Source organism: Pholcus phalangioides, unplaced genomic scaffold (assembly GCF_987345545.1).
Source record: "Pholcus phalangioides strain wild (caught in Gottingen) unplaced genomic scaffold, Ppha-v1.0 ptg000003l_1, whole genome shotgun sequence".
Taxonomy (NCBI): domain Eukaryota; kingdom Metazoa; phylum Arthropoda; class Arachnida; order Araneae; family Pholcidae; genus Pholcus; species Pholcus phalangioides.
Window position 1 is genome coordinate 50672664 of NW_028301596.1, and position 18077 is coordinate 50690740.

At 38.9% G+C, this 18077-nt stretch overlaps 1 protein-coding gene across 2 annotated transcripts in view; it reads right to left on the minus strand.

Moving 5' to 3' along the window:
* LOC149088773 (uncharacterized) overlaps positions 1–18077 on the minus strand; it is a 28320-nt gene extending 10243 nt beyond the window's left edge. The window contains exons 1-2 of one of the 2 annotated variants that reach the window (XM_089249992.1): positions 17663–18077; positions 15232–15264 (exon numbers count right to left, since the gene is read on the minus strand). In XM_089249992.1, the coding sequence (XP_089106118.1) occupies positions 15232–15264; positions 17663–17708 (79 nt within the window). In that variant the 5' untranslated portion in view covers positions 17709–18077. The remainder of the gene's footprint in view (positions 1–15231; positions 15265–17662) is intronic. The other variant, XM_089250001.1, reaches the window with a different exon arrangement.

Consider the following 18077-nt stretch of genomic DNA (forward strand, 5'->3'; position numbering starts at 1 on the left):
CAGCTGGTTGCAAAACTTGCGAGATTTATCCACATCTCACATTTGACTTGACCTACTGAGACAGCGTTTGTCAACCTCAGTCGGGGATTATGAAAAAAAATTGTGTCCATATATTTAGGCTGACTATATCCATCGAGGAAGATACGAGAAATTTGGGTATCCTTCAAGGGGCCATGTTGCCCCCTAGTGGTACTGGGATACTTCAAGGGGGCCACGGACGAAAATAGAGAAAGGGGGCCATGACAGGTGGTTTGGAGGGCTGCATAGAGCTAAGAAGAAAAATTAAGATGTGAAGAAATAAAGCTTTTATATTAGCGAATATACACTTACAGAATCCAACAAAACCCACCCATAAAACCAGGGCCGTCTTAGGGCAAAGACCTATCCGGCCTCACCTCCTACATTTTGCAAGTTCCCTAGGATGGGTTTTTTCGCAGACCCTCCTCTCTATATTAAATATAGTGTGAAAAACAAAAAAATGATGAAAACCATATCAAGCCCCGGGCTGCAGCTCTGTCAGTTCCGCTCTTGTGAGGGGTAATGCCTGGGGGGGGGGGGCTTATGTCCATAAGTGACGCCAACTTATGATATTTTTGTAGTACAATTAATTTTGGAAATAAGTAGGAAATATGTAGGCTGTTTATTTCCAGTTAAGTATGGGACTACCATAGCATCGCTTTGGGGGGGGGGGGGGTTGTGATGTCGAGACGGTCCTGATAGAACTCGGGCTAGCATGGAAATCGACAAAATTTCGTTCAGTATAAATTTTTTGAAAAAATCATTTCAATACGTATAAAGGATCTTGCTTGTAGATGAGAGGTGAAGACACTATCCTATTGAAATATTGGATCTTGCTTCTAGATGGGAGGTGAAGACTCTGTGTGTAAGACAGGGGAGCCACGAGAAAAAAAATATGTTTCAAAGGGGGCCACGGGCAAAAAAGGTTAAGAAACACTGGTCTAGATGATGGGATCTAGATGAGGGATGGATCTAGATGACTTTTCTTTCCGAGTTCACCTCAGCATAACATCCAGAAAATAAATGTTTCCTTGATGTTGACTAATTATTCAGGAAAATTAAAATGATGATAAAAAAGTGAATTTTTCAATTCCTGAAAAAAATTAAAATATGAATCACGCCAATATTTTGACTCCTCATCTATTGGCTTTAACTTGCAAAAATATGTCACGCGAAATTTGCTTCGTTTCTTTTCCGATTAGCGATCGCTCTTGTTTTCTATTTTGGTTAGGAAAAAAATACCGTTATTTACCCAAACTATTTCTGGTTTGTTTGCATTGGTATCTCCTGTTATCAGCATGTTGTGCTTAGATGCTGTAGTGAACGTGACTCGGGAAAAACCTCAAAAAATTCAGTAATGTAGTTCAGTAATTTCAGAAGTATTAAAAAAATAGAACTCTTTTTTTTTAAATTTCATTTTTAAATTAATTAAAAAAATAACGCTAAAATTGAATACTAGTCACAGCCGAAAAGACATTAAATAATAAGTAAATAAAATTATTGGATAATTTACAGAAAAAAACCTGAATTTTCTAACAGGTGACCGTGACCGTGAAACAGTTAAATAGAGCGCCAGACCCATTTTCTGAATAAATGGTCTACATCTCCTTCATCGTGGTGACCACTATTGGCGTGGTCGATCAAAAGACTTAGGGTTATAAACATTTTTTAGATTTGAAATACTGCAAATTTTGTAGTTCACCAGGAAAAGCTTATCTTAATCATAATACCATTGTTTTCTTGCGCACTCTGTCATCGCACCTAGGATTCTAACTGGTCAGAAACGTATTATCCAAGGGGGTGCGGGAATGCTAGAGTCGCATTGAACTGTGGGTGCGGGATGGAAAAAAGGTTGGGAACCACTGGTTTATATAAATCCGTCACTAGATGGCAAAGCTGCATTCCCTTCTGAAGTCCCTTCAGAACGCCTGCGGTCATTTTCGCTCTCCTCTGCCTCCTCAGTATGTTAGGGGTCATCGATGCTGATCTCGATGTATTTTCTCTTTTGAAATCGCTCTCTTTGTCGACTCCCCAGTATGTGTTCGGCCTAAGAGTTAACTTACAAGCGGCTTTGCTAGATGGCGACTGATAAGTCGCTATCTGGTGGCAGTGTCAGCAATTGTGAGCTTTGGCTTGAGTAAGGTCCCACCGTCCATGTACGGTCCCGTTCAGTGCTCACGAGCTCCAAGGAAAAAATTGACATGCTCGTTGCCTTTTTAGTCTAGTGGTCTAGGGCGTTGGTTCGATTCCCCCGCATGGGTAGCTGAATTTTCTCTTTCCAAAATATATCTTCGCATCAGCTAACTGTTAAAAACCTTCGTATTTATACAGTCGGATCCCGAAACGAACTCCAAGAGACCGGAGAAATCACTTCGTTATAACAAAATTTCGTTATAAAGGAATTTCAGGTTGTTTGCATTGTTCCTATGTAAACTTATGTGAGGGATTAGAAAAATGTTCGTTAAAACGAGATTTTCGCTATAACGGTATTCGACTGTAGTTGCTTCGCCTTTTTCCCACCCATTCTAGTCAAATTTTCTTTTAATACTCATTCCTCAAATTTGCCAACTTGGGTCCCGCTTAGCCCTCGCCCCTGTTTCTAAGTCACTCTTTCGGTCACTCACATTGCTTGTACATTTTCTTAGTTTTTTTTTTCACCACTCTTTTCATCATATATTGACCCAGTTCCTCGCTTTCTAGGACACTCTTTTGGTTATTAACAACATGCTTGCACATTGTCTTGGTGAATTTCTTATCATTCTTTTGTCCGCTCACTCTGACCTGATCCCTTGCTTTCTATGTAACACTTTTGGCCACTCACATGCTCGCAAGCTCTATAGGTCGCATTTCCTGACGCTCACTGGCGTGTTCCTTGCTCTCTAGCTCACTCTTTTGATCACTCACATGCTTGCAAATTTTCTAGTTCATGGAGCTGGTCCCTTGCCATCCTCTCCAGCGTGGCATCCCCCTACGGGAAGAGCCCGGGTGATGTCTGATCCTTTGCCGTCTAGGTTGTTTCTACTCTTTCAAACTCTCTATGTCACACACTGACGTAGTCACGCGCTTTCTAGGCAGAGGCGGTTTTATGGTTTTACTACCCTTCTCCCATTCTAGTGATTGATCACTCATTCTACAAATTCGCCGCCATGGGGTTATAGCCCGCCAAGCCCCTCCGCAAATACGCCTCTGCGTGCGCGCACATACAGTGCCGTCTTAACGCATGGGGCCCACCCGCGCACGGCCAGGGGGCCTCAAGCGCGTAAGAGTCCTCGTGATAATGAGATTTAGTACCATGATCGAGAGAAACCACAAAAATTCATGAGCAGGTATTTTCAGCTAATTTGGGACCCTCAGAATATCACTTTGTCTGAGGGCCCATGGCATGATTCTATTAATACGGCTTTGCACACACACACACACCACAAAGTGTCGGCGAGCCGCACCAGCAAAAAGACTCATTTATATAAGCCGCATGCACAAGGAGAGAGAACTCCGGCATATAAGCCGCACCCAGTTGATTACTCGCTATGGCATCGGAGGCCGTAAACATTTTGACGAGATTTCTTAACTAATTAACTAGTAAATTAACTAATTAACTGATACATAGTTGCTAGTTAGAGAGCGCTATTAACTTTAAAAACTAATTAACTTCGTTAAATTAAATACCAATTATAAATAATTATGAATAAATTAATAACTGAACCCTTCATTTTTTGGAAACAAGTGTTTATATGTTCTCTTACAGACAGTGAATAGGAACCGCAGCGTGGACAACAATTTTACCAGACCAGATTCAAATTTTTGCCCATAAGCTCAGACGTCAGGGCTGATGGTGGAATTATAGACGGACTAGTTAACAGCCCAGGAAGGTGTATTTAATGTACGTCATATTAAGTTTTGCTCATGAGAAATATTGTCAAAATCGGGGAATGTTACAAATTATTAGAGTTCCAAAAATACTCAGAAGAAAAATTTTTCTGGGATAAATAAAGCTTTTAAGCCCTCAAGTTGATGTTGTTTGGCAGTTGCTCGCAGTTCGGCCAAATCTTTTTTATGTGCCCCGTGCATTTTTAGTTTCATTGACCGCAATTTCATAGTTGTTCAAGAAAACTTTTTCATCTTTCTTTTCTTTCAGAAAATTGAGAATGTTAACGCTCTAACTAAAGTGGAGAATACTATACTTCATATAAAGTATTTAAAGTTTATCAAACAAAAAAATGATAATTTGATATTTTGGAATTTGTTTTTATGGATTTCGTTCAATGCTTTTCTACTTTTGCTCCTTTTTGAGGGATATTTTTTGCTCTTCAAGGTCATCACTGACGTCCGGAAATTGCGCAAGAAAATCTGCTACTGCTACTTCCATAACTCTTACAGTAGGTTTCTGAAATTAATCACGTGACTGAACCCTGTGTATTTAAAGAGGTTTTTGTGTTTGTGTGATGAAAATATAATGTTGTGTTTGTCAAATGAGAAATAATTTTCTTCTACATTAACCAGAACTTCGTCATTCGAAACTAATGTAGAAAATGTAATGACTTTTTGATCTTGTCACGGGTCGCACAAAACTGTGGCCCGCAGTCCAGCTGTTGGCCACTCCTGATCTATTATACCACAACTGCTGCAATCAATCCGACGCAACTCATTCTTTCGTAAGGTAAAAAAAAAAAAAAAGCAGTAAATTTTTGGTAGACTAAAGGTTGTGCGCTGTCCGCACATAAACGATGGACAGTGCCATTGTGCGTGCCACCACAGTGCCAAGTTCGCGTTTTGCCGAGGAAACTGAACCATATTTCTAGTCTAATATGCATCACATCAGATATAGAAAACAACGCCGTTGTTTACGAGTTCCACGCACAGGAAGAGACGACATTATTTTTGCTGCTGCTCAAGGTTTTTTTTAAGGTGAACCACGAAAATAAATAAATAAAAGAGGAACAAACATAATCAAAACGCGAATGAATCAGAGAAAAAAAAAGAGGAAACGGGCGAATAATAAAGAGTAAAATAATAAGAGAAAAACACCAAGTAATAAATAATCCTAATAAATAAACGTGGATGAATATTCATTCTTCCAGAGGAAACATTTTTGTGTACAACCCACAACGTCAGCCATCTTGGTTCCCGTCGTATGACAAATATGGCCACCGATATGAGATCTGAGCTTCTTTTTTTTTAAATAACTTCAAATGCGGTTCTGTGACTCGTATGTATTTGTTCTCATTAGATACGGTTAGTCAGCGTTTATTCTGAAGTAAATGAATTTCCGTTGAAAACTTACATTCATTCGATTGCAGCGTCGACCCCCCCCCCCTTTCGACCGTTTTTCCCTACAATTCGTTGACCGTCTCTTTTTTTTGATCGTCATCAGAAAAAAAGGGCTCGCACGCGATTACAGTATGGGAATCAAAGCTGGACAAAAAAATGTCCAAAAATTTACATGCAAAAAGAATGTTATCGCTGGAATTACTTGAGTACGTATTTCATATCTGTACTTTGCTATTATAAATATATACAAAAACTGCGTCGAGTTAGGACCTTGCTGACACCTATGGGGTCATTCAAGTATTACGTCAGCATCGACAGGGGGGAAGGGGGTTCGATTTGCTGACTTTTGATAACAAGGTGGGTTTGGATCAGGCCCGTCATTTGGGGGGTTCGGGGGGTTGCCCCCCTCCTGGCCTTTGAAAATACACTACAAATGGTATATATATATGCATACCTTGAGTACATGTTCTTTGCCTTCCCCCCCCCTGCAAAAAGTTGAAATGACGGCCCTGGTTTGGATGATTCTTACTGCACACGCACATCAACCACCCTTCATAAAAATATACATTATTCTTAATGGCATCTTACCCGATGTGCAAAAATCAAGAAAAACGTTTCGCCAGTGTTTCTGGGCACCTGCACTAACATTCTCCCTATTGATAAGTCCTCTGCAGAGCAACATTAGTGATATCTAAATGCTCCGCGGATCCTTCAAGTGATTTGGAAATGTTTCGCGCTCGGGCCACTTAAGTGCTCTGCAACTGTGCCGCGCGTCACTCAAGTGTTCCGTAATTATGCCGTGGATCACTAAGTAATTTCGAAATGTGCCGCGGGTAACTTGACTGCCGCTGCGGGGCATCGTGCTGGACTCTCGTCCTGAGGATCCACGTTCGAACCCCCGTTGACGGCACAGTGGTGATCGGCTGAAGTTGGTTCTCTGCGGTTTTCCAGCTTCGAGGCGCTAATGCGAGCCGGTCTCCTATTTGAAAAAGTCTCTCCGCAGAGAGCAGGCGGACCTACAACACGATACTGACATAACATGAAAAATTCAAGCATTTCCATCTTTACTTCGGAAAATTAAAGATCAGAAATCATTAAACCCTCCCTCCCCCTGTAAAATACCATACTTTTTTTTTAAACGAAGTAGGCTTGCTTCTCCGATTTTCACCAGGTGCAAACTATGGGGTATGGGGAAAAAGTGTTCCATTGAGAAATCAACTTTACAAAATATCTGGGCTTGTCAATTCTTAAATAAGAGGCTTTCTGAAGGGGGCGAGATATCTCGTCAATGCCACTTAGAGGGTTTATCGAATGTTATGCTTAGCACGCCAACTGTTAACACACACATCAACCACTATACAAATAATGCTTTCATTGAATGAAACATTTGGAATAATGGGAAATATGTTACTAAGTTGAGATAAGTACATTTGAGAGTAAGTACTGGCGTCCAAATATTCAAGTTGTCTTCAAATACGTACATTTATAGTTACCTTGCTTTTAGAAGAGTTTCTGAACACGACGTTTGAAGTGAACAGACGTACTTCTTCCGCTGAGCAACCGAGCGTTAAGATTTGGTATTCAACCCAAGTGGGAAACTCGGTCAGCGTGACTAGCGGTTATATTTTCCTCTGAAGACGGCACCCATTGGTGTTGAAAAGGACTTTTATTTTCGTGTATTTGCCTTATTCGTTGGTGTCTTCTTAATATTAATACCTAGCTTTTGTTCTCAGTTGAGCCAATAGAGGACGCTAATTTTCCTAATGAAACAAAAATCTTAGGTATTGGGATCATTTTAATTAAAAGGAATTTTCATTTCATTTCTGATGTCTGATGTATTCGAGACGCTTTATCAATGTTGATCCTTCATCAGTTTTCAATGTACAAACAATACTAAAGTTGTAAAATGGCGATTGTCTATTGTGAGATGCTATTGGGGGCGGGGGGGGGGGGGTATTGTATTTATCGATTGCATCATTGTCTTGCCAATACTGAGAAAACCAGTTTGAAACTCTTTCTTTTTACTATTCCCTCTCTCTCTCTTCTCGTTTTCTTTTTTTCTCTTTACAAACTTTCCCATAAATAGAATATTAAAAAAAAACAAAAGACCCCCCCCCCCTCCGACTCTGTCCGAGAAATATAGGGTCTTTATACTTAGGATATATTCATTTCTTATTTCGTTTAACAATATTGCATACAGCGCCATTCCCCGCTGGTGGTGAGTTTTCGAACTTTTGTTTTTGCGGAAAATTTAATCCCATGACCTCCTGTAAACTATTACCCAGTCTGATAATATTTTGTCCAGTAGTTTTCCTTTTATGGCCATTTCAAATGGGGAACTTTAATTATAAAGACCCTGTACATTGAAACATTTAAGGCGCAATAAGTAAATATAATAAAATAGAAGTTGGGGAACAGTTTTCGAATTTATCCATTTGTGAGATTTCGCGCTTCTCCTGTTCGGAAGACAGATGACGTAACTTCCCAATAAATATGACACACACGTAGGGCCGTAACTAAGAATTTTTCCACCCGGGGCAAACGTTATATTGCCCCCCCCCCTGAATGAACTGCCCGGGACAGTTGCCCCTCCCCCGCCCGCCCTTCCGCCTTCTCTAGTTAGAGCCCACACACACATCAAAATCAGAGATTTCCAATGTTTTAGCTAGCATGAACTCTTGGTGGTTAGGGCCCATTCAAGTATTACGTAAGCAGATTTTCAGCCATTTTTGACCCCCCCCCCTGTCAGCAAAAGTCAGCAAAACACTGACCCCCCCCTTCCCCCTGTCAGCAAAATTTCTCGTCAGCAGCTTAGAATATTTCATATCTTCAAAAAGCGGTGGTTGATGACGTAAGCAACCTTCAAACCCCCCATCCCCACCTTGTCATCAAACGTCAGCAAATCCGAAACCCCCCCCTCCGATGCTGACGTAATACTTGAATGACCCCTTACGGGAATGTTCTACGGAATCCAAATACAAACAGGCTGGACCAGAAACCGCTTTCCAAAAACAAATCGTCGCGTATGAGTATTGAGTATGTGGTTAGGGGCCGTTCAAGTATTACGTCATCATCGATGGGGGGGGGGGAGAGGGGATTTCCGATTTGCTGACTTTTGATGACAAGGGGAGGGAGGGGTTTGGATAATGCTTACACGTAATCAACCACCCCTTACTAAAATATAAGTTAGGATTCAGAGGAGCAGAGCTGATGACGAAATTTTGCTGACAAGGGGGGGGGGGGTCAAAAATGGCTAAAAATTTTCTTACGTAATACTTGAACGGCCCCTTAGCTCCAAAATCTGTAAACTTTTATTTTTCATTTGCCATGGGAAAAAAAATACAGTATTGAAAATCTCGTCGATAGTTGGCACTGGTTCTTTCATCTTACTATTTTGACATGTGTGATGTGATTTTAAGCTATCTTTCTTTCAAAACCTAGCGCAACTCCGGTCTATCGACACGACCAAATTACTATCGATTAACTTGAGACGGAGGTGTGTGTGTGTGTACCTAGTAGTCTGAGCGCAGGTCTAGTGGTGGCGGTGGGGTTCGTCACTATGACCACTTGACCACCATAGCGGTTGTGATTTAAGCTGTATTTCTGCACGGAACTGTTGTGAAGCTGAAGTCAGTGCCGTCTTAACGCATGGGCCCACCCGGGCACGGCCCGGGGGCCTCAGGAGAAGAGAGGCCTCACAAACATGAGATCCGATTGAAATTTTCTAGAATTTGCAAGGTAGGGCCTCAAAAAAACCAATTGGCCCGGGGGCCCACGATGCTCTTAAGACGGCTCTGGCTGAAGTGTTGATGGTTGCTGGTCCATTCAAGTAGAAATATTTTTTTTTTTAACGGCACAACCCCCCCCCCCCAAATCGAACGAAACAAAGATTCTTACAAATATTTGCGATATTTTGAACCATTTCTTTTTGCCGAATATGATCTAAATTTATGCGTGTGTCAATCCGTATACAGGGTTGATACTCTTGACCGCCCAATAATTACACACTCGCGAAAAACTAATATTCCTTGGAAAAAACTGATATGCTGTTTTCAGTTTTTTGATTTGATTGAATAATCAAATCAAAAAAATAATTGAGGCGTTAAACGTTTAAAAATTTATGACATCACTTTCGAATCCTGCCAAATTCACGGAACGTGCGCCAAACGTATAACTTGGCTAAAGAGTTACTCTTTAATCAGCTTTGAACTTCGCGTTTATAAGGTGATAGCATTGCTACAACCCTGAGGGTAAACAAAAAAAGCTGAAACTGCGCAAATCAGTTTTTTTCACTCTTGTCCTTTCCCTCAAAAAGATTTGACTTAACGGTGAAGGAAAGAAAATTACTACATTTTGGCAAAAAAGGTGTAAGGTGTTGATTTTGGGGAATTTTTCAAATAGATCTCGTTCGGCTTAACACTTTTTCAAGCTAAAAGTGGTACATCTGGTAATGTATGTAATTTACATGTAGCTGGTGATAAATTTGCCAATATGATGGGGCCGAAGGTAACACGAAATAACAGGGCTGACACCACCCTACAGTCTACACCACGAAGAAAAAGCGCGAGTCGTGAAAGAAAATATCTGAGCTTGGCTTCTATAACGGGATTGAATATTTCAGTTCATTTTCAATTAGCGGTAACTCGCTGCATAGGGAATTTGTTTTTCCTTTGGGTGTTTGGCGCGTAACTGACCATTAAGAAAACTGACACGTCACAAAATTTCAAAACGTTGTAGCTCCCTTAATATTCGTCCTATCCTTTAATGGAAAACACTCTTTTCTCTGTGTTAGTTTTTCACAAGGAATCACGCGTGTAATTATTGGGCGGTCGATATTGTTACGATCTATAGACGATAGATGGCGCGATTCGTTTGATGGCTCTCAGAAATATCGAAATCTGTTGATACCCGTTTTGGTTTTGCGAAAAAGAATGCGATTGACTAAGGACTGGTGGAGGGTTGGACAGAAGCTTCCAGAAGGTTACGCACATCCAGACAGTGGCGCCGCAAACCTGGTACCAAGTACTTCTATTTCATAAAATAGAAATTTGGGGAAATGTTCTTTTTCTCGAAGTTTCTACCAGGGCTATAAATAGGATGCCATATTCGGGAAGAGAGAGATTAGAGAGACTCGATGAAAAGTCAGTTGTAATTGAACTTTGCGAGAAAGTTGTTAGCTCTCCGATTAGCTTGTAAATACGTGTAAATTGCTGTTCTGTAAATAAATCTGTGTTTGTCCGTCGAACCGCTTCTTGTTTTGCAATTTTCTTGTGGAAAATTATCCGGAACAATATTATCCACTCTCTATATTCTCATGCAAACTCGCCTTTCAACCTTAAAGAATTTAAACAAAAGAAACCTTTGGTTTACCCCGTATTTCTCCGAAATATACAGGAACAAAGGAGGAAGAGGATGGTCCGGTGGTGCCTTAGGTGCTGAGTTCATGTTTAAAACGCTCAATCGAGATATAACGAAAGGGCACCAAAATGCATGCTTCACAGAGTATCTAGTCACAGCCCTGCTAATATACGGATAGATATTATTTTTCATCGTGACACCAATTTCAAAGCCCTAGAAAACTCACAAGACACTGGGGTTCTGCGGAACACCTACGCACCAGACACCACGCTATTAGGTTTCTTTATTCGATTTAAGATGTGTAACATAGTAAGCACACCTGTCGTTGAATTAAATGCACCGCAGCGTTCATATAGTGGTATCTGACATTCTAAGATTATGATTGCTCATAATAGGGGGCCGTTCAAGTATCACGTCAGCAGATTTTTAGCCATTTTTTGACCCCCCCCCCCACTCCTTCCAACCTGACGGCAAAATTTCGTCTGTTCTGCCTCCATCCATCTCCTACCATATATTGGGATAAGAGGCGTATGGAGGCTAGTGTCCTTCCCCCAAGACGATCCAAAAAAATATTTAAAAAAAATTAAAAAATATCGAAAGAAAATACTTTTATTCGTTGTTATAGTCAATTTATGTTAATTTCAACGCTTATTTCTAGGCCAATAATGCAAAATTTCTCATTGGGCCCCCCTCCATATGTCGATCCTGCGTACACTTGAGATTGTTCTTCGAGAATATACATAGCGATTCCGACCATCACGGTCTGACACTTTGTAGTGAACTGCTATGAATGCACGGGGCTAATTTTTCACACGATAACAAACTGAACAGTGAACACACTATATTTTTAACCAGTGTTTCAAGTTCTGAGCATCAATTAATGCAGTAGCTAGTTGGTGCGAATTACAGAGCATTGAACTCTCGTCTTCATCGTGGTTTCTATAAATTCCAGAGATGCTAATCAGTGAATGTCAAGATGGTTGCTTAGAAACGACCATTTGAGCACAATTTAGGGTAATTCCTTCCTTATATCAACGCAATTTTATGGAATTATTGCGGATGTGTCTGATCTATAGCGCAAGATGAGCTCAAACCACGCATTGTCAAGTTTTTCAGTGTGAAATCATATACATAAATGTGAAAGTGTGTGTGTGTGTATATATATATATATGTTGTTCTTTATACAAATCTACAATTTTTGATCGGGCGTCGCCAAATTTTGCATATATATACCAAGCAGGACCGGGATTGAACCGTAGGCTATTTTAAAAGTTCGTCAGAGTTGGGCAAATGCCCGAAACGGGTGAAAAACCGTCTGGCAACAATGGTTCCTAGGCCCCAACAGTCACTTCAGGAATGTTTGTCACTTCTTTGATGCTGCTAGTATTATGTATAACAGTTTATATACCTTTATAATGGTTTACCACTTTTCCAATCCTCCCAGCAATTGCAGAAAACCCGGGAAGCGTCGGGTAGTATAGCTAGTAGTAAATAAATACGCAAAAAAAATGTACAAAAATTAAAGATTTCATCCAGAATATTTCCATAAAGTTTGGTTGATGAAGTAATCATCATTCAACGCCCCCCCCCCCTTTCCACTCTCGAAGCTGACGAAATATTTGGATGGCCCCTAATGGATAAATCGGACAGGGCAATGCTCCATACCGTAAATCTAATCTTGAAGGGCAAACATTGCTCTCTCTCTCGATCCCGTAATAAGCCTATGCGAGCTTTACACAATCCCCTTGTTTTTCCGAAGAAACAGTAAAAAGACTAGGTTTTTTTCATTGCTTTTCCGCGATATACAGTAAGTAGATAAGAAATGAAGTCTAACATTCGCGTATATATCGCGAGCTTCTATCATTACAGACATTATTTGATCATTATAAGAGCCCTGAAATTTTTATATTTTAAATCTCCCGATTTCGTGTGGAAATTCCATCAGAATGAAACACGGATAATCAGAAACTAGGAAATCGAATTCGTGATTTATCCCTTGGAGGTTAAATCCAAGATTAACCAGAATGGTCTTGAAAATTACAATCACAGATGGGGTTTCTGGCCGCCACATCATTTTACACGCAATTTTCGTGTATTATATCATCATTTTTCAATATTAGGCCGGTATTACACTATAAAAGTTTGATAAAATCCCTTTTATAAAACTTGAAAAATCTAACCAATAAGGTTATTTGTTACATTCTAGAAAATGTAACCGTTGACCTTATTGGCTGCATTTTTCAAGTTTTATAATAGGACTTTTATCAAACTTTTATAGTGTAATACAGGCCTTACTCTCGGATGTCTTTCATTTCTTACATTATTTCTGCTACTTTTTTGAGTGTAATGCTACGATTTTTTCCGCCCTGTTTACTTGAAATTCAAATTTTTCGTTCCCATCTACCCTGTGTACGTGCAAGTGTTTGTACAGTGGTCTGAGGAGTACACACACACACACACACACACACCAACTCATTTTTTCGGGAATTGCGCAGTGCAGCAGCTGAGAATATTCAGCTCGAAAAAATAGAACTCGTAAATAGTTTGCTCTGAAGAATTTCATTTTCGGTATGTATTGAATATTTCGAAACAAAAGAGAAAAATGGTAGAAATTTTCATGTAAAATAAAAGCGAAATAAGTCACGTGGTTCTTCCGGTGTGTAATTGTCTAGTAACGCCGTGTCAGAGGTATTTCAACAAGTTATGAAATCATGCGCCAACACCTGTGCAAATACGCGACAAAAAAAAGCACTTTGGGAACAAAACACTTTAAAAAGGCTGAAATCATTTCCCACAAATTATATGTAAGTATGATAAAAGATCTAATTCAAGAAAAAAAGAAACCCTACCAACAAGCCGATTGGTTGCATTTTTAAAGTTTTATAAATGAACTTTTATGAAATTTGAAATATCCAACCAATGAAGCTCATACGTTATATTCCAGCAAATGCAACCGATAAGCTGCTCAATGGTTGAATTTTTGCAAGTTTTATAAAAGGACTTTTAGATAACTTTTATAGTGTAATACCGGCCTTACACAAACACAATTACTCAATGGTCTTAGGCTGGGATTACTCTATAAAAGTTTCAGGAAAGTTCGTGCATAAAACATGAAAAATTCAACCAATAAGCGTATCGGTTACGTTGGACCGAGTGTAATTGGTATGCTTATTGGTTATTTTTTCAAGTTTTATAAAAGAACTTTACTTAAACTTTTATAGTATAATACCGGCTTTATACTGAGATTTTCCAAGATGTAATTCGTGTATTCATTGTAAAACCGGTATTGGTGCGAATTATAGTTGAATTTTCGAAGTTTTCTAAAAGTCCTTTTATAAAACTTCGAAAATTCAACCAATAAGATTATCGGTTGCATTTGCTTGAATGTAACCTATGAGCTTTATCGGTTGAATTTTTCGAGTTTTATAAAAAGGATTTTATCAAACTTTTATAGTGTAATACTGACCTTAGGATGGAAGTACAATATAAAAGTTCGATAAAACATATTTTACAGAGAAACTTGAAAAAAAAAAAAACAACCAATAACCCTTTTGGTTATACAGTCAAACCTCGTTAGTGCGTCACCCAGTTAACACGTCACTCCGCTTACCGGTCACTTTTTGGAAGTCCCAATTGTCCTCAGGCAGGAATTGGCACAACTATGGCTTACTCCGTTTAACGAGTCACTCCGCTTACTAAGTCATATTTTTGCTCTCCCAAGAGTGACTCATTAACGAGGTTTGACTGTATTTGCTCGAATATAACCGATACGATTATTGGTTGCATTTTTCAAGCCTTATAAAAGAATTTTTATCAAACTTTTACTTTGTAAGCGCAGCCTAATCTATGATTGCCACAATAAATCATTTATAATCAATCAGTTGCTACTACAGTGGAATCCCGTTTTAACAAACACCATTATAGCGAAAATCTCTCTCTCTCATTTTAGTGAACACTTTTTAATCCCACCCAGATAAGTTTACATAGAAACACAATGTTATAACCTGGAATTCCTTTAGAACGGGATTTCATTGTATGGAAGTGATTTCTCCTGTCTCTTGGAGTTCTTTATAACGGGATTCGACCGTACGATTTTTACTTTTTATTAGGAAAGTTAGCGCTCTCTATTGGCTCAACAGAGAACAAAGGTATAACAATTAAATGTACGTATTTTTGAAGACAACTTGAATACTTTTAGAGGCCAGTACCTGTTCTCAAATGTATTTATCTCAACTCAGTAAATATTTTCCATTATTCCAAATGTTTTATTCAATGAAAACATTATTTGCATAGTGGTTGATGTTTATTAACCGTTGACGTGTGAAGCGTAATATTCCATTAAGCGGGGAAAAGTCGTTGAAATTATCATATTAAGCAGGGAACTTTAACATTGCCTCTACGGGAGAAATTTTGGTGCTGGAGTATTTTATCCGCGGGGGGGTGTTTGTTTATCCGTTATCTGATTAAGCGGGGCCGACTGTATTTCGTATTTCTAAGAGAGAGAGAGATACCCGTTCAACTATACGCTATATTATAGAATTTTTTAAGAATTCAATAATTGGACGAATCTTAGAGAAATTGAATTACCTTTACTTACTTTACCGGCACTTTTCGGAATCGCTATATTCCATAAAAACAAAATTGTGATTTGAAAGGAAAATTAATACGATTGTTATATTTAAATATGGTAGTGAATTTTTATTCATATAATCCAAATAATTAAAAAAAATATATCAGGTAATTAAATAATATTGGAATGAAATTTAATTTTGTGAGATTCTGAGATGAGTGCATTCTCCCCTTAAATTCCGTGAGGGAATTTTATTCCGTTTATTTAGACGACACGCAAAAACGTGTGTCCCGCAATGTCGAAAAATATTGAAAAATATTCATGATTTGGGAAAAAAAATTGCAAATATTTTTGTGCCTCTCGCAAGTGTCACCATACCGGTGGTGCAATATGCACTCATAAGCATCGAAGCTTGATGAAGACATTGAAAAAAAATATTTCTGAGCTTAACTCTTCTCTTCTCTGCATCGGTGTATGAGCTACAACGGGTGAGGAGGGATTTCAAAATGCAGTAAAACCTCTATTTTGCTGACACCTGTGGGACAAAAATAACATTGTCCGTAAAAGAGGGGTGACCTTAAAGAGGGTACATATATATATATAAAATTTAATCGTAAAAGAGGGATGGCCGCATCTGAGGAGGTGTGTCCGTTAAGAGGGGTTTTACTGTATTTGTCATTTTCAAAAATATTGAGAATCGCACCATGTAAAACATCAAAAATATGCATGACCTTGACCCTCTGCAAAGAGACTCCTACTTAACCGTACATGCACCTCGTACACATTCCTCTTCGGAATTTCTAACGAATCGGCACATGCCGGAATGTGTGTTCTGAGTGTATGCTTGGCCCTGACGTATCTATGTTGCACAGTTGCGCATGTTTCGTGTTCATGCTGCCAGCTGTCTTCCATTTCCTGAAGTAGAGATGGAGATGCTTGAATTTTCACGTTATGTCAGTATCGTGTTGTAGATCTGCCTGCTCTCTGTAGAGAAACTTCTACAAAGAGACTGGTGTGTCTGTACACACAGCAGATGTACAGGGCGATTTCGTAATTGCCGATTGCCGCACTTTACTGGTGAACCTTTAATCCTAAACGCGCATACTTTCACTTAGGAAAAGTACCCAAACTCAGCTACGTGATTCATGTTGCAAGGGATTGTATACGGACACACTGTCATCAAAAACAAAATTGGAAAGTTTTTGTCCTGTCTCTCCCGGAACTAAAAAAAATAATGATAGCAATAACACGTTTCTAAGTGCAATATTCGTTGAGACATTCGAATTCAAAAATCGGAGAAAAGTTGGGAAAGAACAGCACGAACTAACGTTTTTTCCGAATTTGCGTTACATTCTGTGAAACCATCTCTTTCACCATCTGAAATTTTCATTAATTTCATTTCGCAAGTGCATAGTTTTCTTGTACGTGTGCTGTATTTCATTATTTCTAACTTACATGTATGCACCTTACCAGTTCTACCCTACCTTCTACCAATTATGTATACCTTATTGCAGCGTTTCTCAACCATACCGAACGCATGGACCAGTAAAATGTTTGAAACGATTCGACGGACTTCTTACGTCCCGTATTACGGGACATTCCTGTGTTTTTAGTTCTTTCGATTTGTTTTATACATTTGTCCCGTTTTTTTCAACGCGATGCTAATTTGAATTTGTAATATTTACTAAAATCGTGAATAAACAGCGTTTTCATAATTTATTGCGATAACTAGAGCTATAAATCCAAATACATATTCAACTTGCATATTTGTCAGGCAACGTTTTTTCTTCAATTTTTCAGTGATTTTAACTACAATTAAGGATTTAACGGACTTATGGCAACGTTTTTGATGGCAATTGGTGGCATTAAGATCCCAGTTCTCCTTATCTTTGGCAATGAAAGATAGTCATCTAGTATGAATTTTTTTATTTCATCAAACACATTTTTGTTTACTGCGATTTTGCGTAGCAGGCCCTTATCCCATCCTTCGCTAATTTTTTGTAGTAATTCGTGAATTCGTTGTAAACGGCATTTTTTGGCTACAATTAGTGATATCTCGTATTTAGGATCACGATTTCTCGCATTTTCATTGTTGTCGGGTATGGTGGACCTGAATATGAGAAAGTATAATTTTTATTTGACCCCATATGGGTATTATTAACATCAATTTTTTCAAAAAAGTTGAATAATTTTTCATCCAGATGTATTATTATCAAGTGCGCTTGCGGAGCACCTTTGGTCCGTGGACTGTAGGTTGAGAAACGCTGCCTTATTGGATTCAGACCCCCACAAAACATATAATATCGGGACTAAAGAGGGACCCAGGAAAACGTTAGGGCTCCTGGATTCTTCACGTTCAATGAACCCATAAACTACTATATTGACGGGGGGAAAAAAACCCAAGTTATATAACTTCGTGAAAGTTTTATAATAAAAGACAGCTCTTACCTACGATGAGAAATGATGAAGATATCACAACAAACAATCGCAGCATTTCTCCTGGTAGTAATTATTCCAACAAGGAGAAAATAATAGCAATAAATATTATAATATATGGAGCTTATCTAAGATATAAATCTCTTTGGAGAAATCCTTATTATTACTATTTTTTTTTTAGAAGGAATTGTTCTCTCTCATGCTTTCATTCAGATCAGGAATGACTCTCATTCGAAACTGAACCGAGACCCGAATGGAGTGGAAGAAGATTATTTCCAAACTCTCTCTCTCTCTCCCTATAGCGACAGAATCCCGAATGTGGCGAAATTCTCCCAGAATATTCTGACTTTTATTTTTAGTTTAGATTGAGGTAAAAAGATACGGTATGTATGTATGTATATATGGTGCGTATATATTGTGGCTCACT